The sequence below is a fragment of the Polypterus senegalus genome, chromosome 3, assembly GCF_016835505.1.
Source record: "Polypterus senegalus isolate Bchr_013 chromosome 3, ASM1683550v1, whole genome shotgun sequence".
Taxonomy (NCBI): domain Eukaryota; kingdom Metazoa; phylum Chordata; class Cladistia; order Polypteriformes; family Polypteridae; genus Polypterus; species Polypterus senegalus.
In genome coordinates, this window is record NC_053156.1 from 23,630,693 (window position 1) to 23,655,391 (window position 24,699).

Genomic DNA, 24,699 nt, shown 5'->3' on the forward strand with positions numbered 1-24,699 from the left:
AAAAAATCAAACCATTGCAAACCAACCTAGAGCGCAACTAATCGACGTCCTCAGTCTCGCCCTACGCTGTCGCAATTGGCGTGCGACAGTTAAGACGCTTCGCCTCACTGCGCGCGGTTCCCGCCTACCGTTTTCCGGGTGTGACGCATCACAATCGCAGGACGTTGATTGGAGCAGCAGTGCGCCTATGCGCTCGAGAGGCGGTCATTTCCTCCATGTTGGGTTTGAACGTAGAGTGAGTAAAAAAGAGAGCTAAGCAGCGGCGGGGCGATACAGCTTATGCACTGCCGTGTACAGACCCTCTAATCTCCGGGATCTGGGGGTGGGCAGCACAGCGGCTTGGAGCTGCGCATTTGGATAACAGCGAAAAAGAAACATCCCACCCACCTACACTCATCCTCCCTTCGGGTTTTCCGCCTTCCTCCGAAGCGTGGCCTTTCAGAGCAGTGATTTCTCATTTGACTTGGGGAATATATTTATTTCGACGCAGTTTTTTTGGAGGTTACGCGTGTGGATTTTTTTGTGTGTATTTTCTAACTTTTTTGGTAGCTGTGTGTACGAAAAGGAAGAAGGAAAACCGCTACAAAAGTAATCAACTGGTTGGATCGTTTCATTGTCGACCGAGACCATTTTTTTGGTGTTGCTCTTGTTGAATGTTTTCAAAACAAACTGAGCCAAAGAAGACTACGGTCAGTCACTGCGCATCGCCTTCCTTCTCTGTAAACAGGATACGGTGTTCTTCGACTCATTTTGCTGGATATCGGTTTTTAACTGTCTTTACCTGTGTGTTCCAGCGCTCTTATGGATTTGGAAAAGTAGTTTTTGGTGTGTGTTTACGTATTTTTTGCTTGCAACACGGAGGTCTGTTTTAAAGCCTCACCTCGGCTAAATTAATTTTGGTTTTTATTTTCTTAGAATTCTGTTTCAATTGTTGTCAGTCTCTTATTTCTGTTAGCTTTCAGGAGGAAGATTAACACAAGTCTCATCTTCTCGGTGCGCACTCGGTTTGCGCCTTATTGACACATCCGTACTGGTATAATTTGTTTATAATAAAAAAAATCACATTTCCAGACATTATTGGAATAAGCATTGGGGCTTCTCCCAGCATCCCGGTCAACGCGCGCCCTAGATCTGTTTTAATTTTAAAGAACTAGTGTTTTATTTGCTAAGTTTTGTTTTCAGCCTCATACACCAATAAGCGAGTTTCCAAAAGAAATGCAATCCACTGCCCAAGATTGAAATTGCACTCTGAATCCTCTACTTCCTCATCCTTTACTGCCAAGGCGACTGATATCTTTGTCTTGACCAATTTCTAGACCAGTTTCCTGATTGTAAATCTTTTTATTGAAGAAAGCCACCTATACACTATTTTTTGTCATTTTTTTTCTTAAATCAGCAGAGGAAGAAGGACAACTTGACATTTCAGTTGCTTGCTTTTTGCTAAAATACCAGCTTGTTATCGAGACTATATCTTGCAAAGTGGCGTCTTTCCTTTTTTATGTGAAATTTGGTGGTAATCTTAGTTGGACATATTGCTGCCTTCAGGCAGAGGATTTCATTTCCAGGTGTGCTAACAGCTTTTGCATATTTTGAATGACGATTACCAATGATCGTTTTGAGTGACATGCTCCATGGTACTGTTCTGTTTTGGATGTATTATTTGATTTGAAGGAAGGAGCTTCAACTTGTATATCGTTTAGCACTACGATGCATCATTCAGACTCAGTTGTAAATTGCAAAAAGTGATCCATCCCTGAGGGAAACTACTATTGGAGGAAACTGGTTACTGCTCATCTAGAGATTTCCTGGTTGATTCAATTTGGATTCAGTTTTGCACATCCGCATTATCAATAACTGTTATCAAAATGGCCTGGGCTTTGAAATTACCCTTAGCAGATGAAGTGATAGAGTCTGGCCTGGTGCAAGATTTTGATGCAAGTCTTTCTGGGATTGGCCAAGAGCTTGGGGCTGGCGCCTATAGTATGAGGTATGTTGAGTGTTGCAGGGAATGGGGTGGCCACATTACTGATGGTTTATGTTGAAATGTGTCATAATGGCCTATGTTTGGTCAAACTCTTTAAGGTATAAGTCAGCTTAACATGCAGTTGTAAATTGAAAACGCTTAGTGGACAAGTCTTTGCCTGTGCTCAAATTAAAAAAAAACAAAAAAAAAACAATATCCTGTAGTGTCTCTGATGTTGTAAGTCTCCTTGGATAAAGACATTGGCCAAATCAGTAAATAATAATTGCATGCAACCTCACTTATCACTGACAAGCTCAGTAAATAGTAATTTACTTTTAATTTACTAATTTTAGAGGTGAAATATTAGCCACGTTGTAATATTTGGACATTACCAGAATTATAGTGGACATACTGTAAATCTAGTCTTGCTTCTAGTCCCAGTCTTAAGAGCCTGCAGTTGAAGATGGAGTTTATTTTAATTCTTTCAATTAGACTATTGTCTCAGACATGGTCGGTTATTTTCTAGTTTCAAACTTTTGTGGCTGCCCATAAAGACTAAAAACGATTTGTCCAAGGAGTGTATGTATATATAATGTGTTCTGTATATGTACAAATTAAGATAATGTTATTTATTTTAAAATGTTGTTGTTAAAAATGTTGAATTGTTGCTTACATGCAGGAGTATAATGGTAGTTCCTTTTCAGCATTACCATCTGTAACTGATTCTGCAGTTTGTCATTGTTTAGTTACATTTAAAGGGGCAAACTAATAAAAAGTACTTGGGTGAAAGTGAAAGGTAGGACAATACCCGATGCATTCAAGTATCCATAATACAAAAACATTTTTTTTGACCTAATGAAAACTGGATAAAGCCAGCTACAGAAACTGAGGATCAGATTATTAATTGTGTCCAGAGAGTGATAATGAACAAAGAGCAGACATGGGTGCAAACAATAATGAGCGCTAAATAGGAACAGCTCCTTCTTTGTTTTTGCCACCTAGGTAGTGCCACCTATTTGATCTATGGCTTAAATGACCTTGATATTAACAAAGAAATCACAAAAAAAGTAACTGTATAACATATAGAAAGACACAGGTTTCTTTAAAAAATGATTAAACTCTCCAGCATTTATGCACAATTTATAGGCAAAAATTGGGGTATGTATACAAAATATTCAAGAATCAAATTAAAAGGAGGAAATGGTTGAAACAAAAGTTTGCACCCAGTGCATCCTTCTATAACACATTTTCATACAAATGGTGTAGCTCAAGGTGCTTTACGATATGGCAATGAAATAGTTGCATGAAAAGAAAAATGAATTAAAATTAGACTACAATAATAATACATAAATAGTATAGATAACATGGGTTTAAATCCATTCATTTTCACATACTAAGGTGTCCCCATGAATTGGTTTTACCTTTGTTTGAGTCTTGTTGCTTTAGAAAAGGGTAAAAAACCTGGAGGCACATGCATTTTATACTCATAATTGGTCTGAAATTGTGTTGCTGTGGTAATGGGGATTAGTGACAAAGTCACCGGCAATTGAACTTGAGTGTACTTGTCTGTACACACCACAAGACACTGAAAATGTCTCCCCGCCAGCTTTGTAAAGATTGACTGTACTTTTAGAATTAAAAAATGGATTAAAACTATTTTAAGAGAAACTTGGTTGATTGGTGAGCTATGTTTCTAGGTACTTGGAGTCATTAGCATTTTGTTTTAATAACTGGGTAGCTTGAATAAAAATATACAACTGTTATAAATGCTGCTTTGTGATAAGGAAAAAAAGACAATGTTTCTTCTCTATTAGCTTCTTCCATAATTCTTGCATGATCTCTCCTGATCTGAACTAATGTATGTTAGGTAAAGGTATGGATTGGAAACCCAAGGTTACTCCATGGCCAGTGACTTAAGTTCCCCGTCTTCTGATTGAATAAAGTGTTTTTTTTTATTTAACCTCTTACTTTATCATTACCTTCAATCAACTTATTATATATAGTCCTATGAAAAAGTTTAATTCTTTGGATATTTGTTTATCATTGGCTGAGGTTTCAAAGTAGCAACTTCCTTTAAATATATGACATGTCCTATGGAAACAGTAGTATTTCAGCAGTGACATTAAGTTTATTTGGTTAACAAAAAATATGCAATATACATCATAACAAAATTAGGCAGGTGCATAAATTTGGGCACACCAAATATTGATTTTACATCAATACTTAGTTGAGCTTCCTTTTGCAGACATAACCACCTCTAGACGCCTCCTATAGCCTTTAATGAGTGTCAGGATTGTGGATGGAGGTATTTTTGGCCATTCTTCTATACAAAATCTCTCTAGTTCAGTTAAATCTTATGGCTGCCGAGCATGGACAGCCTGCTTCAAATCATCCCATAGGTTTTCGATGAGATTCAAGTCAGGGGACTGTGACAGCTATTCCAGAACATTGTACATACTTCTCCCTCTGCATGAATGCCTTTTGTAGATTCTGAACTGTGTTTTGGGTCATTGTCTTGTTGGAATATCCAACCCCTGTGTAACTTCAACTTTGTGACTGATGCTTGAACGTTATCCAATCCCATGCTGTCACTCTTCAGAGGAGAGTCAAAGGGAAGCACAACTTGCAATTGACCACCTTAAATCCCTTTTACCACTCATGATTGGACACCCCTGTCTATGAAGTTCAAGGCTTAACGTGCTAATCGTACCAATTTGGTGTTGCAAGTAATCGGTATTGAGCAGTTACATGCATTCAAATCGGCAAAATTACAAGGGGACCCAAATTTTTGCATAGCCACTTTTTCACATTTGATTTAATTTCATACAACTAAATACTGCTTCACTAAAAATCATTGTTCGGAAAACACCTCAGTACTCAGATTTTCCTAGGAAATGAGACATACCAGTTATATATATACAGTGGAACCTCGAGATACGAATTTAATTCGTTCCAGCACTGAGATCGTATAGTGAATTTCTCATATCTAGAACAAACTTCCCCATTAAAAATAATGGAAATCCAGTTAATCCGTTCCGCACCCCCAAAAATATCAACATAAAAATCAATTTTCCTAACAAATAACACTGATAAATAATTATATACAAGTGGAACCTCGGTTTGCAAGTAATTTGGTTTAAGAGTGTTTTGCAAGACAAGCTAAATTTTTTAATTTTGATTTGATAAAACGAGTGATGTCTTGCAATACAAGTAGTATGGATACACTTTGCTGAGCGTCATGTGATCATAACTGAGCTGATGGTTCTTTTCTCTCATGCGCGTCTCTCTCTCCTTATCTCTCGCGCATGCCTCTCTCTCTCTCTCTCTCTCCCCCCTTATCTCTCTCACCTCTTGAGGGCAATCGTCTCCTATTCTCCGTCTGCATGTCCACGAGATTTTTGGATATGCTTATACGGCGAACTGCTACAGCGAAACAATGAAATCACAAGCGCACAAACGCGTAGATCCTCACGCTATGGGAGAACAAGGAACACTGAGTGAGCTGACGGGCTGGCAGTGTCAGCTTGGGTGAATCCCCGAATCGAGGTGAATCGGGAAACGCGTCACGCATACCCACAGCCTGGCTCGTGGCTCTTTACGTGAGCCAATGCTCGTATTTAGATCCGAATTTTTCGCTCATACTTTCCTCTTATCTTGAATTTCTTGTATACAGAGGTGATCGTATCTCAAGGTTCCACTGTGTGTGTGTGTGTGTGTGTGTGTGTATATATATATATATATATATATATATATATATATATATATATATATAATATTATAAATAAATCTGGCCTTTCACAGAACACATCATCACAGCTTGTTATATAGTGTTGTGAAACACTGTTAATAATTCAGTAAAAACTAATTTAAATTGCTTTGTTTTTATAGATTAAAATGTTTAAAGATTAAAAACTAGAACTGGCTCAAAGGCCATGACACATTAGATCATTTTTCCAGTGATATTGGTTTTCTGGTCATAGCCTTCATTTACATAATCATATCAAGTTGGGGACAGTCAGCAGTGTGGTCTCATGAAGACAGTCATGTAGTATGACATACCCAGGGGTTCAATCCAGCTACTCTGTAACTTCCCTTGATAAAATCAGGCAGGTTTGATCTTTCCTTAGTTGTAGGAGTGGACTCTGTGCTATTGAGAGCGAACAACCAATGAATGCTCATCTTGTATTGGACCTTGCAAACAGAAGAGAAACTTGTTTGTTTTACATACTGCAAATGAATGAAAAAAAGAAAGGGGGATTGTCAGAGATTGCAACTGAACTCGCCATACCTATTAACCCTTTGTGCTGGTTACAGGAAGATAAGTGTTATTTCCATAGTCTACCAACATACACCATCATATTACTGATATGCAGAGGAGGTCAGGGAGAAATTTTGGCAACCCAGTAACATGAATGCATGAAGTGCAGATTTTTTTGCACTAGCCTTAACACAAAAATAATTAAAATGCGTCTTCTTGTGCAAAACTTCTGAAAACATACATACACACACATTAGTGGAACAGTGTTTTGCTCAGAAGTGCACAACTCTGCCAGTTACTGTTTTGAAGTTAGTTCTTCATTATGAATAATGTGGCATAGTTGAAGCTTGAAAAATGATAACTTTCACATACATGAAATAAAATATTTTGTCAAATACGACGATTTAGGTACATTAAAAAAGACACAGTATCGTAGTTGAAAGTAGCATCCAGGGAAACGTGCTGATTCTAATCACTGGCAGATTAATTGCCACATCTTTATTGTTATCAGTTTCACAATCTCAACATTGATGTTTAGCTCACCTGAACATTGACTTGTAAAGGATCTGTGAGATCTTTAGGTTATATTACTATCCATCTTAAGAGACATTATTTTCCTTAGTTTTATTCTGGGAGTCTTTTTAAAACAATGTATTTTAATAAGTTGGGTCTATACTTTAAGATGCATTGTCCAGCAGAAGATACCAATAAAATATCAGAGTGAATTAAACACAGCAGTCACTACAGATGAACAATGGTAAAGACCAAGAGGAAGCAGAAACCTTAATGAAATACTTTGTCAACACATCTATTAGATAACCATATGAGTTTAACCAATTGGTCTTTTTCTTTTGGAAGGCAAATGAATGTACTGAAGAGAAATTAATATTTATTTAAAATATTTGGTTTTCAGTTGAGGTTTTAAGTTTACAGTGTTTTATTAAATGGGTTTGAATTATGTCGACATTAAGACTGAAGCAATGTTGCTCTGTGCATAGTTTTAAAACTTGGTTTAGCTGATGGTATTTTTTTTTTTTAGTAATAAACATAATTATTTGAATTTATCTGGTGCTTTTCTAACTACTCATTAAAGTGCTTTACATAGACAGTGGGGACTAACTTCACCCACCACCAATGTGCAGCATCCACATGGAACATGTAGCTACAGCCATTCTCACCCCAGTACACCCAGCATATATTAGCTATTAGGTGATGAAAGAGTGAAGCGAGACACGGTTATTAAGGGTCAAGAATGGACAAGGTCATAATGGGCATTTAGCCAGAACTTCAGGGTATGGGGCATCCTACTTTTTTCGAAAGATGTCCAGGGATCTTTCGTGGCCACAGAGAGTCAGGCTTTATGTCTCATCCAAAGGATGGCACCATTTTGTTTTTCTTTCAGCACTTTGTTCATATAACTGCATTGGGACTTTAGGATCCTCACCCTGACCTAACAGTAAGCACTTCAGCGAGGCCTAGATATGCTTTGCTTCAGGCGGATCACCTGTTCTGAAGTGCAGATAATGTGACTGCTGAGGTACTTGCATATTTGTTTTTTAGGAAAAAGTCATAAGTGCAGTGATTTACAGATATGTGTTTTTATTAGGTTTATGTTGATAAATATTTTTGTAGAATAAAAAAATAACTAAATCATAAAGTCTGAAAAAAAAAAAGTGCTTTTGAGAAAAATATAAGTATCTATGGACAAAAATAACAGCACCACATTAGTTTCCTCCAGGTCCTCCACCTGTATAATTATACATTTATTCATTGATTGTATTTGATGTGATCAATGTCCTAGAAATGCCAGGTATTCTTGCTTGTTATAGAAAAATTAACATAACCAGACTGTCAGCCCAATTTAGGTTCCTCGTAGTGATTTATAGTGTTGTACTATTTGAAAATTTTTAAAAGGCTAATAGACTTTCTATTGCCAACAAGCTGTGTAAAGTGCAGCAGTAGTGTTTCCTCTTGTTAAAAAAGTATCTGTGAATAAATTGCTATATCGAAAAATGTTAGATTATTGAACCAAGAGCATGTAACAGAGGATGTTTATGTGGCCTCTTGAGTTTTGTTTTTTTGTTAGCCTAATATGGTAACAGGCTGCTTACTTTAAAAATATATTTATGAAAAATGAGAACAACTTCTAAAGCTATTCTGTAATGAAGAATTAGAAATTAGTTCAACATAAATTAAAAATTCATTTGTCATACTGTAGTTGCATGTGGTAGGGCCAAAGCTATGGAGTTGATACACAAGACCTTTGACTCTGACTCCAACTCCTGCTCGTCAATTTATGGTACCTGTGACTCTTCTATTTGTAATTTAAGTACTGGTTAAAAATTTTGGGGTCGCCCATTAATTTTTGTGGTTTTAATAGAAATTGATTCTGTTTTTTTTATCAAGACACCATTACGTTGATTTAAAAGTATAGCCAAGGCTTTAATTCTGTATGATGTCTATTACTCATTGAAATTACTGATTTTTAATTTATTTTTCACATATAACTTCAAAGCTTCATTTTCAGCAACCATTCCTTAAGTGTTCGTATGGTAAACTCCCTGAACTAACCCTCAAACCTTTCAACCATAGTGTATTTACTATATTGAATGAAAGCATGCAACATACAGGATACAAAGCATTTTATAACTGCTAATGTGAATCATCAAGCTACTTTTTAGCATTCTAACCTTTTAAATTTGGGGTTAAAGACTGTAGAGACACCATCATGTTTATGTTTCTTTTAATATTATTTATTAAAGATATTATGAACATTGAGTAACAAATGACAAAACTTAAAAAAAAAAAAAAGTTATATTTTATCAAAGTTAGAAAACAGTTTATTTGAATTAGAATTAGTATATATGAAACTGGAAATTATTTTACAATTTACATTTAGTCAATCTGTACATTTTTTACCAACTTGTTCGTCGTGTGGTGGGTGTGGCAATGTGCTGTATCAACCCAACCACCACCATCAACTCCAGTAATTGCTTCCTACTAAAGAGTCCAACTCCACAGCCCTGTGAAGCAGTTGAGCCTTTTCACTTTAAGCAAACAGATTAAGAGGTGATATGATTGTAGTGTTTAAAGTTAGCACAGTGGTTCCCAGTTTTTACTTTAAAACAAATTCTGCAACAAAAACATAGGCACATAGTTCGAAACTTGTTAAGGGCAGAATTGATAGAGCGCTTTTCTTCACGCAAGGACCATAGACACATGGAATAAGTTACCATGTAGTGTGGTGGACAGTAGGATACTTGGGACCTTTAGATCTAGACTTGATGTTAGTTTGGACAATCCAGATGAATAGGAAGGATGAAGTTGTTAGACTGAATGGCCTATTCTCAGTACAAGTTTCCTAATGTTCTAATCAATGTTGAACTTTTGTCCAGCCTTAACTAAGATGATGTTGTTTATATTGCATTATTTTCCTTAAGTTAATAGCAATCACACTTGGAGGCTTATGTTGACCTCTCAATTGTCTTAACGCTGCAGAAAATTATACCGTGACAGGAAAAACATTAGAGCATAGTATTTTAAAATTTTTTTTTGTTCTTTATTTCGCCGTATATAATTTCTTGTATTAGGAATTTGTTAGTTTTTCAAATACTCCTTGGGGTCAGAGCGCAGGGTCAGCCATTGTACAGTGCCCCTGGAGCAATTACAGGTTAAGGGTCTTGTTCAAGGGCCCAGCAGAGTGTGATCTCTTTTGGCAGTGATGGGGATTTGAATCGGCAACCTTCTAGATACCAGAACAGATCCTTATCCTCAGAGCCACCACTCCGCCCTGTATTATATTTTACATTCTATAGGATATTTTTTTATTACTGTACTGAATACATTTTTTATTGGCAAGTCTAGATTTGTGTCTAAATATCAGTTTCAAGATAAATTAAGAATTATTTACTGAAAGTTAAAATAGCAAAAATTAAACAACAATTGAAAGACTGACTCAATTTTATAAACTACTGTAAAATTACAAAGAATAAGTTGTGATATTTAAAAATGACTAAATATTGATATCAGATTGCTTTTTAAACTGTAGGTTTTTGTGCCCCCACCCCAATTCTGCCTCAGTCTGAAATCTCCAGTTATTTTCCTTTAAGGTGTGATCTCCCCCTCGTCCTTCATTTCAAAAACGAATCACTAGCCCTAATTTGATTACAAAGCTAAAAAATGACAAAGAAGGCATGAAATGGCACAATATTCTGCTAGTTTATTCTCTCACCTTATTTCCTTTCATTGTGGGGGAAACAAAGTGTGTATAGTGCCTGTTGAGATGGGGATGCATAAAACCTTTTAGAGGTATACCAGCTGGTTAGCCAGTAATTGGAAATGGCCGTCTACTAGTACTGGGCGGTATGACCAAAACTCTATCATGGTATTTTTCAAAATTATACCGGTTTCACGGTATTGGACGGTATCTTTTTCCCATGCATGATTGGATGTTAATCACATTTTCCACTGCAATTACTGGCTATGAATAATCTATTCCACTGTCATGAGAATTGTACAGTGGCACTAATGAAGAGAAGGAATCACATTGCATGACAGATGCAGTCAAAATATAGAGCCTTTTTATTGAACAAAGTTTGCAAACAACTTAAACTAAAATTTTAACAACATATTTCAACCATCCATAGAGGCACTTAGACTTAGTCAGATATCCAGAGGTGCTTGTCAAAAGTTGTATTGAACTGAGTATGTCTTAGAAAAGGAATAAATATTGAATATTTTTTGTAAACCAGCTACACTTTCTGTTAATGTTAACAATCTCTGTCCACTGACACGTTAAAGTGACTTTTTAAACAACTTTACCATCATTAAACTACATAATATTTAAACAAATAAATAATAACAATAAAATAAATAATAGTGCAACTTCCTGTAATACTATTACTTCCAAGACTTCAAGCCCAGGTACATTACACAGTATTCATCAAATTAAAATAAAATAAAACAAGTACAAGTTGGTGATGACATCTTTACCAACTGAACCATCATTAAGGCAAACTGCATTAATATGGACTTTGCTTCAAGCTAAGCTATATACATAAATAATAAAACTGCAACTTGCATTTATAATGCTATTTGTGGTATATCCCTATGGAAGCATATTGGGGCCACGGTGAAGAAAAAAAAATACGAACACAGTGAAGAAAAAAAAAAGCTATATGTCAAGTATAAAGTCAACATGTTGACTTCATTCTCGACATAAGCGTCAAGATTAAAGTGGAAATGTCGAGAATAAATTCAACATGTCATCACACTATTACATAGTACCCAGGTAAATTACACAGTATTGAGAAGAAGAAAAAAAAAAACCAAAACAAGTACAACTTGGCTTGCATTATTATCCAGTAGTATAGAAACAGTATTCATACATCCGACCTTTTAAAACCAAAGTATCTCCAGACAACAGACATGGCTCCTTTTTTCGGCAAAAAGTTCTTCTGTCATCATGTTCAACTTTATCGTCTGCTACAGCTTCACCATTCAATACCTCTACTAACGCAGGCACACTAATGCATCCTCCTTTGCTTGCATGTTTAGCGGTGCAGCAGTGAAAAAGGGTCCCCCCTTTAAAAGTTTCCCTCTGCGCCATGTTCCGAACGTTGTTTAGGCTATTTAAACCGGTGTTGCGGTATAAGAAAATTCCATACCATTACAAAAATAAACAGCAGTTTTTGGTATGAACCAGTATACCGCCCAGCACTACCATCTACCCTAAAACACAGATGGCTAGTTGGGTTTTGAGTGTATGATTTTTCAGCCAGCTATTTGAGATAATGAGCATGAGCCAAATACATTCTCTGGTAACACTCTGTGGTTGAAATTTGATATCCTGTACATTTAAAGGAATGGAATACATTCTAGCAGGTACGCGTGTTCTGTTTTCTTAAGGTTTTATCCCTTGAGTCCAGATGTCATTACCTTTACTTAAATGCCTGTTGTTATCAATGGAAGTGGCATTAATTTGTTTTTACTTGCATTTATTTAAATTGGTGAAGTGTATAGCACCCTGCATTTTCTTAGAATGTACCATATATTCATTACCAAATGAAAATAAATAGTAGATAAGGTAGTACTTTATTGATTTACCCAAAAAGAAAAATCAATTTCTTTGAGCATCCACATTGAACATGAAGATGTAGTGCAAAACAGTAAAATATAATGTGCAACAATTAGAATTATGGTCACAAAATACACATTGTACACTAAATGTATAGTGTCTATTAGGGCTGTCAGGTCAAATTTCTCTATTTGAATATAATTTGTTAAGATATCGCGGGTTGGATAATGGACTGATGGATATTTTTTATGTGAAGTAGCGTTCAAGTGTAATCAACAAAAAAATCAAAGTGTGATGCCTTGTACTAGTTTGGCATCATATTACTTCAGACAAGCTAAGAAACTATTTGATCAGACAAGACAAGCTAAAATACTTTAAGTATTTGTATATGACTTACAGCAGCGGTTCTCAAACTTTCGTGTTTTGCGACCACACCCCCACTTTTCAACCTGGAATAATTCTGTGCCTTCTTCATAATATAAGATAGATAAGGATAACCCATGATGCAACTAACAATGGTATGATACTTGTGCGGTGTTGCGGTATCCTATCATTTTTACTTCCATAAGATTTGCATGTGTTCGGCTAACTTCGATGAAATATTTGCAATTAATTTTTTTTAAAGTGCTTTAATAACTGTTAAAATGCTTTGTGTCGTTTTTGATAGTAATTCTAATCCCAAAAACAAAGAATAAATTATTCTTGTTTAATTATTTTTTTATGTAAAGAAACGATTAAATATGTTTTATGTTTTAAAAATCTCATAAACGAGGACACCGATGAAGTCAGTCTGCGCGAGACAAACATATTTTCGTCCGACAGATATTATACCGCTGTTAGTTGTATCATGAAAATAACCCAATAAGCAGTAAATTATTTAACCCAATATTGGCTACGCTGCCAATGTGGTGCAGTCGTGCCGCATTATCACCTATCATGCTGTTACCTGAATTTTCGCGACAGATACCGATATCGTCTCGAACTTCTGGATTAAAAATACTATATGCTTGCAAATTTAAATTTGAACTAAAAATGTAAAAAATTAATTTTGATGTCTTGAACCACAGTTTGAGAACCGCTGACTTAAAGGATCATCCATCCATCATCCAACCCTCTATATCCAAACTTACAGGGTCACGGAGGGTCTGCTGGAGCCAATCCCAGCCAACACAGGGCTCAAGGCAGGAAACAAACCCTGGGCAGGGCGCCAGCCCAACGCAGCTTACAGGATCAACCAATTAAGATTTCTGAATGGTTAGCTAGAGCATTGTCATTAGTACAAAGTTACTTTTAAAGGTCCCTGACTTACTCCTGTTTTATGATAGAACTGTTAGGCTTCCATCATTTCAGTCAAAAGCTGGCTTCCTTTTCAATGAAAGAAAATGGAAAATAACTGCAGTATTTATAATGTTTTTTCTTTTGTTGTTATAAAGGCTCTATTTTAAAGAGCCTTTTTGATGTTGGCAATGCTTGTTTTATTGTAGCTACCATGGCCAATGCACGATTTTAGACAGTCTGTGATGTACTGTAGTTGGCTACTGACTTGACATTCATTGTCTAACCAGCAGTTGACAGATTGTAAGTAGATGTGGTAGTCTGCTGGACTATTGCATTACTTTGTACTCGCAAGGAACCCTGTGTTTTCAAATGTCACCATTGTTGGAAATGTGCCATTTTCACCTGCATCTTTTCAGTAGCAGTGTTGTAAGTCATTAACACTTAAGGCTTTACACATGCATCACAAGCAAAACGAAGAAATGTTGTTTCAACAAAAAAGTAGCACATGCAATATAAACATACATGTAGCACAAATAATTTTTAAACTTTATTTGAATATAGTCTATCCAAACGTGAATTTATTTTAATGTGATTTTTTTTTATTTAATTTTTTGGCTAATTTGTCAGCATTAGAGACATTCAAAATATGTCAATCTCTCTTTATTAGTGACTGTTGTTAGTGAGTACAGTGAGGATGGACACAACAACAACATTTATTTACAGTGGTGTGAAAAACTATTTGCCCCCTTCCTGATTTCTTATTCTTTTGCATGTTTGTCACACAAAATGTTTCTGATCATGAAACACATTTAACCATTAGTCAAATATAACACAAGTAAACACAAAATGCAGTTTTTAAATGATGGTTTGTATTATTTAGGGAGAAAATAAAATCCAAACCTACATGGCTCTGTGTGAAAAAGTAATTGCCCCCTGAACCTGATAACTGGTTGGGCCACCCTTACCAGCAATAACTGCAATCAAGCGTTTGCGATAACTTGCAATGAGTCTTTTACAGTGCTCTGGGAGAATTTTGGCTCACTCATCTTTGCAGAATTGTTGTAATTCAGCTTTATTTGAGGGTTTTCTAGCATGAACCGCCTTTTTAAGGTCATGCCATAACATCTCAATTGGATTCAGGTCAGGACTTTGACTAGGCCACTCCAAAGTCTTCATTTTGTTTTTCTTCAGCCATTCAGAGGTGGATTTGCTGGTGTGTTTTGGGTCATTGTCCTGTTGCAGCACCCAAGATCGCTTCAGCTTGAGTTGACGAACAGATGGCCGGACATTCTCCTTCAGGATTTTTTGGTAGACAGTAGAATTCATGGTTCCATCTATCACAGCAAGCCTTCCAGGTCCTGAAGCAGCAAAACAACCCCAGACCATCACACTACCACCACCATATTTTACTGTTGGCATGATGTTCTTTTTCTGAAATGCTGTGTTCCTTTTACGCCAGATGTAACGGGACATTTGCCTTCCAAAAGTTCAACTTTTGTCTCATCAGTCCACAAGGTATTTTCCCAAAAGTCTTGGCAATCATTGAGCTGTTTCTTAGCAAAATTGAGACGAGCCCTAATGTTCTTTTTGCTTAACAGTGGTTTGCGTCTTGGAAATCTGCCATGCAGGCCGTTTTTGCCCAGTCTCTTTCTAATGGTGGAGTCGTGAACACTGACCTTAATTGAGGCAAGTGAGGCCTGCAGTTCTTTAGACGTTGTCCTGGGGTCTTTTGTGACCTCTCGGATGAGTCGTCTCTGCACTCTTGGGGTAATTTTGGTCGGCCGGCCACTCCTGGGAAGGTTCACCACTGTTCCATGTTTTGCCATTTGTGGATAATGGCTCTCACTGTGGTTCGCTGGAGTCCCAAAGCTTTAGAAATGGCTTTATAACCTTTACCAGACTGATAGATCTCAATTACTTCTGTTCTCATTTGTTCCTGAATTTCTTTGGATCTTGGCATGATGTCTAGCTTTTGAGGTGCTTTTGGTCTACTTCTCTGTGTCAGGCAGCTCCTATTGAAGGGATTTCTGGATTGAAACAGGTGTGGCAGTAATCAGGCCTGGGGGTGGCTACGGAAATTGAACTCAGGTGTGATACACCACAGTTAGGTTATTTTTAACAAGGGGCAATTACTTTTTCACACAGGGCCATGTAGGTTTGGATTTTTTCTCCTAAATAATAAAAACCATCATTTAAAAACTGCATTTTGTGTTTACTTGTGTTATATTTGACTAATGGTCAAATGTGTTTCATGATCAGAAACATTTTGTGTGACAAACATGCAAAAGAATAAGAAATCAGGAAGGGGGCAAATAGTTTTTCACACCACTGTATATAGCACATTTTCATACAAACAGTAGCTCAAAGTGCTTTACATAATAAAGAATAGAAAAATAAAAGACACAATAAGAAAATAAAATAAGTCAACATTAACTAACATAGAATAAGAGTAAGGTCCAATGGCCAGGGTGGACAGAAAAAACAAAAAAACCTCCAGACGGCTGGAGAAAAAAATAAAATCTGTAAGGATTCCAGACCATTAGACTTCCCAGTCCCCTTTGGGCATTCTACCTAACATAAATGAAACAGTCCTCTTTGGATTTAGGGTTCTCACGGAAGGACTTGAAAATGATGGTCATGTAGACTTCTGCCTTTTAATCCATTCATCATTGTTGGAGCATCTTGATGCTTTAAATAGGTGGAGGTGGCGCAGGCCACCATCACAAAGAAACCGGAAAAAGAAACAGGAGAGAGTAGGGGTCAGTACGGATTTTAGAGCCACTATGAATCGCTATTATGATGAATTGAACATACAGAGTATCAGGATTAAGTTAAATTGAAGTTATAAAAAGGCCATGTTAAAGTAATGTGTTTTCAGCAGTGTTTTAAAGTGCTCTACTGTACTAGCCTGGCGAATTCCTATTGGCAGGCTGTTCCAGATTTTAGGTGCATAGCAGCAGAAGGCCGCCTCAACACTTCTTTTAAGCTTTGTTCTTGGAATTCAAAGGAGATACTCATTTGAGGATCTAAGGTTACGATTTGGAGTGTAAGGTGTCAGACATTCCGATATATAAGATGAGGCAAGATTATTTAAGGCTTTATAAACCATAAGCAGAATTTTAAAGTCAATCCTGAATGACACAGGTAACCAGTGTAGTGACATCAAAACTGGAGAGATGTGCTTGGATTTTCTTTTCCTAGTTAGGATTCTAGCAGCTGCATTCTGCACTAGTTGCAAACGATTTCTGTCTTTTTTGGGTAGTCCTGAGAGGAGTACATTACAGTAATCTAGTCGACTGAAAAGAAATGCGTGAACTAATTTCTCAGCATCTTTCAGTGATATAAGAGGTCTAACTTTAGCTATGTTTCTTAGGTGAAAAAATGCTGTCCTAGTGATCACAAGGGGAGGAGCCATTATGCAGTATGATGGCTCAGGGCAAAAAAATAGTTGACTAAACTAGCTAGCAGTGTAAGTGAAGCAGATGGCTTCTGGAAGCATTTCTCTAGGTTACATGTTAGTATAATTGTTGAAATTATCTGGCTTGTTAGTTTCTGTATATAGTCTTCTTACTGAAGACATTAAACCGTAAATATATCAAAGCAGGCGTTGTGGTGCAGTGGTTAAGGCTTTGGACTTCAAACCATGAGGTTGTGGGTTCAAATCGCACCACTGACACTGTGTGAACCTGAGCAAGTCACTTAACCTGCCTGTGCTTCAATTGGGGAAAAAAAAAGTAAAGAAATGTAACCAATTGTGTCTCAAATGTTCTAAGTAACTTTGGATAAAAGTGTTGGCCAAATAAATAAATGTAAACAAAAGTTCTTATTAAAGTTAATACAAAATACTCAGAAGGGGGCACAAAGTACTATTTAACATATTTGTCACAGTGGAGAAAAAGATGAATTCCCTACTCAACACAACTGTCCACCAATGCTACCTTTTCTTTGTCTCATTTATCTTCTCATTTGTATCTCTTGGTACTTCTTATCTTTTTCATTATTTTTATCACTCCAGATGCAAGTCTTTCTTTCACCACACACTTTGTCTGGTCCTTCAGTCAGGCTTAGTGTGGATTTAGACAACTGTTGTGATGCAGCTGCTGGTTTTTATTTGCTGGTGTGTACAGTAGTGGATCAATACTCTGTCCTTCAGAGATTTTTCAGCCTGGTGCCTGTTCCTTTGCAGGTAGAATTTTTTTTTTTTCAATAATTAGAATTGAAGTGTGTTTTACATTCTAAATAGCTGGTGTACTCTGCCTATAAGAAATTTCTATATGAAAAAAAAGTCAAATCTGGGAAAAGAAGCACCACAGTCATGTACTGGATTAATCAGGATTCAGAAAATGGCTAAATCTGCGAAGTTACAATTAGTGATCATCAAGGAAGCTGACAGTGCATCTTGAAGCATTTTGTGTTTGTGTGTATATACCTTTTTCTTTTTAGCACTAAAATTCTGTTTTGTCATTTAAAATCTTAAAATATTTAATTTTGCTATTCTCACTCCATGTTTGTTTTTCTTTTGTGATACAGTTCATGGAACAGATTTATTTTCCTTGAAATAAATCAAAAGGCTACACTTGAGAACATGAAACTGAGCATAGGTATCTCATACAGCATAATACTTAGAAATCTTGCATGGTTTTAATCAGGCTGCGCTTTTAAGGCAAAAAAGGTTTTCATTTATTGCCTCTTTTATGCCATCTTAGAATTATTTGTGAAGTAAAAATACACGTTTAGTGCACGTTTTGGGAGCATGATGTTGTGACCCAGTCAAATGACCGCATTATTCACTTAATACAATATCATCACAGCTGCAATTATGGAATGAACACTTTGAATTTATCCTCCAGCTATTCTGAACATGTCTTGAGTTGTCAGTACAACCATCCATTTTCTGACCAGTATGTCCACCAGTTCAGTTGAAATTGGTAACTACCCCAGGTGCACTGCACCCTAGACAGAATACAGCCTTGGTGGTGCACACGTCACATGACACATCATTCCAAAATAAAATGTTTAATTTATAAAAAATCCCACATCAACCAGGTATTCACCAATATTTTGAGGCAAACCTTTCCACTCATACACAATGCAATGTTACTAGAAGTGCATAAGCTCCAAAATTTCCAAAAACGATATACTGAATCCCTGAAAATGAATCAGATAACTCTAAATTAATATTTTTCATTGTGTGTATATGTTTTTGTTCTCTAATATATTGTTTATTAATATAACAATTAAGTTTTTCTAAAGCATACACTACACTCTTTTGAATGATACCAGAGCAAATGCAATGCCTTCCACAGCTACAAGTAGTTTTTGCCCTTAGCCAGTCCAATTCAGTGATTAATCCTGCATTGAAACTGTATATAGGCACTATACAATAGCAGAGTCTAGCCACTTATATAAGGTAACATGAAAACAACAGATCAAATACTGTTTTATACGAATTCTGAAATAACCTTAATTGCCAAGTGTATTTTGCACAAAGGTAGCTGTAAAGTTGAGTTAAATCTAAAATGGAAGAAAAAGATATGTAAAATTAAAGTATCATTTATGTGACATTTTACATTTGAATTAATTTGAGTTGTCCAGTAAATTTTACTCTTAGTATCGTAGATCCCGGAATATAAGCCGACTTGGTATATAAGCCGACCCCCTTTTCTACCTACTAAATCACATGTATTTGCCGATGACCGGTATTTAAGCCGACCCCCTTCTTCAAGCAAAATTTTCTAAATTTCCTTAAAAGTGTCTCTTCAGGTATATTTATCATGTTTATCGGTGAGAATTTGAGACTTTTTGATGGAAACCAGGAAGTGATTGCGGAGAAGTTTGGTAAAATGAAACCTTTGTGTTGAAACTATATACACGCAAATATGGTACATTGACGGGTGGATTTCCGGAGACTCGTTATAAATTTGATTAACTTAAATACGCAATAAATGCAGTGGACTCTTGACTTACGAACTTAATTTGTTCGCGAGGGCTGGTTGTAATTCAAGTTGGTTGTAAGTCAAGACTATTTTTCCCCATAAGAAATAATGGAAATACCCATAATGCGTTCTGAACTTGCCACTGCAACAGCTACTTAACCTTTTCATAATAAAATAGGGTTGTATAATGTGCATAATTTACCAGAACACCAATAATTTTTCTAATGTACTAACCAAAAAGTTATAAAAAGTGCCTAGCCTACCAGAAGTAGGCTAGATTAAGCTAGGAGCATGGCGGCACGCATGGTTGCAGCGGTTCAGGGCTCTCCTTTTCAGTGAACTTTTTTGTTGTTTTTGTACTTTTTTTTTTTTTGGCTTGTTTGTGCACGATCGGTTCAGCGAACATCCGCTACACCTGTCAGAACCTTATAGACATCGGTGTCCAGAGCCAGACATCTGTTTCGAGTGTTTTTAATCACACACACAACATCCCAGACAACATAGCGAGACCAGCGGGCTCTCCGTGGATTGTTGTCGGGCCTAGGAGACGACGCAGACGGAGGAGGGAAATGAAGCAGAAGCTGGGCCGCATGTCCGGCGTTATGCTAAGGCTAAAGAGACAACAATACAAGCCCTATACAGAACTTTGTTTTTGCAACTTCTTTGCATCTTTTCGCACCATTTGTTTGTTTGTTTATTTACTTGTTGTGTTCTACCCACATGTCTGCACTGAAGGAGCTGCTTTTAATCTCATTGTACATGTGTATAGTGACAATAAAAGGCATTCTATTCTAGAAACAACAATTTCATACTGTACTCACCATTTAATTTGACATCTTTGGGCTGCAGGAAGGGAGGAGGAGGAGAATGAAACAGAAGGTGGTAATTGTTTAGAAGGAGCCTCCTTATGCAAATCTTTTCTTTGTAAAATTGTCGAGATGGTGGATTTCGACATGCTGTACATATTTGAGCGATCGGTCACATGAACAGCACTCTCATATTTCCGCACAATTTCCATCTTTGTTTCGATTGTGATCGCTTTCTTTACCTTCGTTACCTTCTCTTCCTTCCTTAGCAATTATGTGCCTTGCTTGCATGGTCTTAGTGAATTATATATATAGGTAAATCACTGCAATGACCGAAATTACATCCACAAACACATATATCTAGGCTCCGAATGACGCTTACTAACGCTCTCGGTTGTTTTGTTTACAATCAGCAAGCGGATACGTGACCGCAATCGGTCGTAGCAATATGTTGGTCGTAAATCAAAACAAAAATTTTTATTTTAAACTTCCCGATAATTTATTATACAATTTATTAATAAAATCAACAACTAAAACACTTTTTTGAATAAATTCTTTATTTAAAGTACCTGCATGCAAAGTTACTTCTTCATCTGAAAGATGGCGCTGTGGTTTCATCATTAATTACTTCCTTATTCATTGGCAAAACCGGCATTGTGCTGGAAATCTTGAATCTGAAACGATACTCGTTGTATAAGCCGACCCCCAAACTCCAAGCCAAAAATCTAGGACGAAATTTTCGGCTTATATTCCAGAATCTACAGTAATTATTAACCACCTAATATCTCATCCTTATATTGATACAAACATAAATCTCACAAGAATTAATGTCACAAACCTGACAGTCATTTTTCTGATAAACTTTGTATGAAAAATACAGTATGGGGTTACCAAAGAGTTTGTTGAAATAAAACACCTTGAATTGTAAATGTCAAGTAATGTGCTATCATGGCATTTCCAATGGTGTTTTCAGGCACATAGTTTGTTTGCTCTGTTCTGAATCAGGGGATAATTTGTTATTTTGTTTCAATTAACAATTAGTTTGGTTGTGTTTCACACTGCAAACTTTCAAACAAACTAAATCTATCAGTAAACCTCTAATGAAACTGCCATGGATTTCTTTCATTGGACAGAAACATTTTTTACCGGGAAAAATACAATGTAGTGTCGACAACAGTTGTGTTTATACACCGCCACATTTTCCTTTAATTATTTGGTTTATTTACCAAACACAACTCTATGAGCAAAACGGCTGTTATTGAACAACTAAAAGACTACTTGAAAATTATGCCCACCTACACATGGTATGAAAAGGTCACCCTTCAAATAAGCTAGTGTACAAAAGAAGTGAAGCTGTTCGCTGGGCATTCACTGGTATACTTCATTTTTATGCTAGGAGATGTGTAAGGCAAGTTTTATATGACTGTATAATGTTCAGCACTTACTCTCCAGTAGACAGCATATAATTGTAACTTCAATTTAGTTTTTATCTCAGATCACCTGTCTACTGTCTTAACTCTTATAAACATTTATTAATGTTCATTTTGGAATGTTTAACATTGACTACATATGTCATAGTGTGCCTTCTTGACCGCATGGCATCCAAAAAGTGATCACAGTGAGATGACTTGTGTACATCACTGGCATGGCATAAAATAGATAGATAGATAGATAGATTAGGGGGATTGTCAGTCTCACAGGGCAATGCTATTTGTTTCTCACCACGTCTGCATGTACTTTGATAGAGACGATCGCAAGTGAACTTACATCTCAACTCCCCACATCCTGCCTGCCTCTTCTTTTTTTTTTATGCTCCATGTTAACTCTCAACTTATGTTATGAATAAGATTCCCTAATTACCGACAACATGCAATTAGCCAGACTACCACAACATGCACAATTTCACCTATAATCCATAGTATTTCAGGTAGGTAAATTAGTCGTGTGTCTGATCACATTCATACCACATGTGAGTCAATCAGGGGTTCACTTGGTACTGCACCAAGACCAGCCTTTCCAAAGGGTCTTGGTGTGATTGTTTTGGTCTGCACCAGAGTGCAATTAGCATATTCACATCTGACAAAATGAACTGTACTTTTTAGGAAGTCCCAGGTTTTGGCAAGCAGTCATTTTTGGGACAGTTTAGATATTGCCTACTGTATTAACAAACATGACTTGAGTGCTCTTTTCTTTTTTGTCAGATTCTTATGTTTTTAAGAAATTGCACCAGAGTTTGAAGGAAAAAAAAGCCCACACCAAATTAACTAGATGTGAAAGTACGTTAATACTAGAGTAACTAGAGTTTTAACTACCACCTTTTCCAAAATCTGAAGGTCTGCCTCGGTGCAATGTACTATTATACTATTAATAAAGTCAGATGCAGAAGACTGGCCACACAATAAAAAAAAAAACAATTACAATTTTTACCTAGTAAACTACATTGCAGTTTTAGATTTTTTTCTTGCACAAAATTCAGTTCTTCTTACAGCCGCTACTTATGCACAAGTTTACATCAGCCTCTTAACCTAGTGGAGGCTATGGACTAACTTAATAGTAAAGTGTCAGTAGAGGGCATATGTGAACATATGTAGACATTTTGGAAAAACTGCCCCTGCTGTTTCCCAGGTCAGATTTTTAATATACCGGTAATTCATTAATTAGGAAGGAAAACAGGAGTTCAGAGAAATACACACATGGACATAAAGAATGTGCAAACTCCACTCAGAGTTTGCTTTAATGAAATCCAGAAATGTAATTAAAGTAAAAATGTAGATAAGCCAAAAACCCAACTATAACTACTGATACTAATAGACCATCTTTTGATTTCACCCTCTGTGCTCATTCATTGAATGTAATAAAATTGACAAACATTCACTGTTTTTTATGTTATGTTGAAAATAAGGACAAGCACTTTGCAATACCGAAATGCTGTCAAGCAATAAAGTGAGAAGAAGAAATAACATTTTATGCTGAAAAGATCTTTGTATCTATCTGCCTTTGTACATTAGATTGTATAAAGAATGAGAACACTGCTTCTAAAGATCATCTTCAACTAGATGTGCCTCATTTACTTTATTTACTCTCTCATCTTAGTTAACAAATGTATTTCCATCAGCAGCAAAAGCAATCTGCTCCATAATTTGGACATTGTGTGCCGCATCACTGATGGGTTTCTAAGGTGAGCAACCTATGATATGTAACTGCATGGAATATAACAAAAGTTGCCATAAGTTTTTGACAAATATTTAATATGAATTTCTCAACCTAGTATAGTTTATTGATAAAATATCAGCCAAGTAGTTTATAAGTATTATTGTAAACATAGCTTTTAGAATGAAAATTCCATTTTAGATTACGGGTGGACACTGCTTCACAGACACAGAATTTAAATACTTAGAAAATGTTTATTTTGTAGTTTATGCTTAGCTGTTCACAGTTATGAAATTGCTAATGTGTTAAAGGTGTTCATCTTCAATGTGCAATGACTTTAGGTACAAAATTCTTCTCAGGTTTACATTTGTTAGATTGGATTTAAATGGAATGTTTTCATATAAATTTCTGGAGAAGGGTGAACAGGTGTCATAACTGGTCTGATATTGAACTGGTGGACCTCAAAATCCCAAGAATCAATGATTTAGTTTGAGTTTTGACATGCATGACTAGCTTGTCCCCTAACTGCTACGCTGGTTCTTAGAATTTGAGTTCTTACATTAGCTCAGTACTAGTCCATTCATGTCACAGGTCTGTGCCTTACTAGCAGTTTATAAAAAAAAGGGTAGAATCCTTTCAGAACTTGATTTTTATTTTATCTCACACCAAACCCCAATGTTCCCAACATAATAAAGCACTTTTTTTCTATTAAAAGATAGAAGAATATGACTGTTCCCTTGGTACTGGTATGCAAAGCACATCTGTTATATTTCTCTTTAGGCAAGTCAAGATGGGTCTGATGAAGAAAAATGAGAGATAAGAGAATGTTCTTGTTAACAGTTTCTCCACTACACAAAGTCTAGTTTGCATACAATTACTGTATAATTGTGATAATCTGCTGACCAGCTGAATGAGGCGACGTGGAGTACACTTTCAGAGAGCAAAGCCAGACGATAGCCCCACTGTTTCAGTGTGTTTACACAAGGCACACATGCCAGTTTATTTGACTTGGTTCCTGAAAGGGACAGATCGATATTCCTTAGCAACAAGGCAATAGGTACCATAAGTGAAATAGCAACTGCTCACCTCTGGCATAATGCTGTCCTGCAGGGAGAGTGAAAACGCAGAACAAATTACAGAAATCATTTTGCGCCATTAGCAACCAACTCATCCATGTGTGTGCTGTTCCTCTAGTAAAATGTTATTTTAGCAGTGCGCCAACAGGTGGTACA

General features: G+C 36.4%; 1 protein-coding gene across 2 annotated transcripts in view; it reads left to right on the forward strand.

The window, feature by feature from the left end:
- The first annotated feature begins 206 nt into the window (after positions 1-206).
- tfcp2 (transcription factor CP2) overlaps positions 207-24,699 on the forward strand; it is a 101,923-nt gene continuing 77,430 nt past the window's right edge. For both annotated transcript variants that reach the window (XM_039746794.1, XM_039746795.1), the window contains exon 1: positions 207-1,987. In XM_039746794.1, coding sequence (XP_039602728.1) covers positions 1,866-1,987 — 122 coding nt within the window. In that variant the 5' untranslated portion in view covers positions 207-1,865. The remainder of the gene's footprint in view (positions 1,988-24,699) is intronic.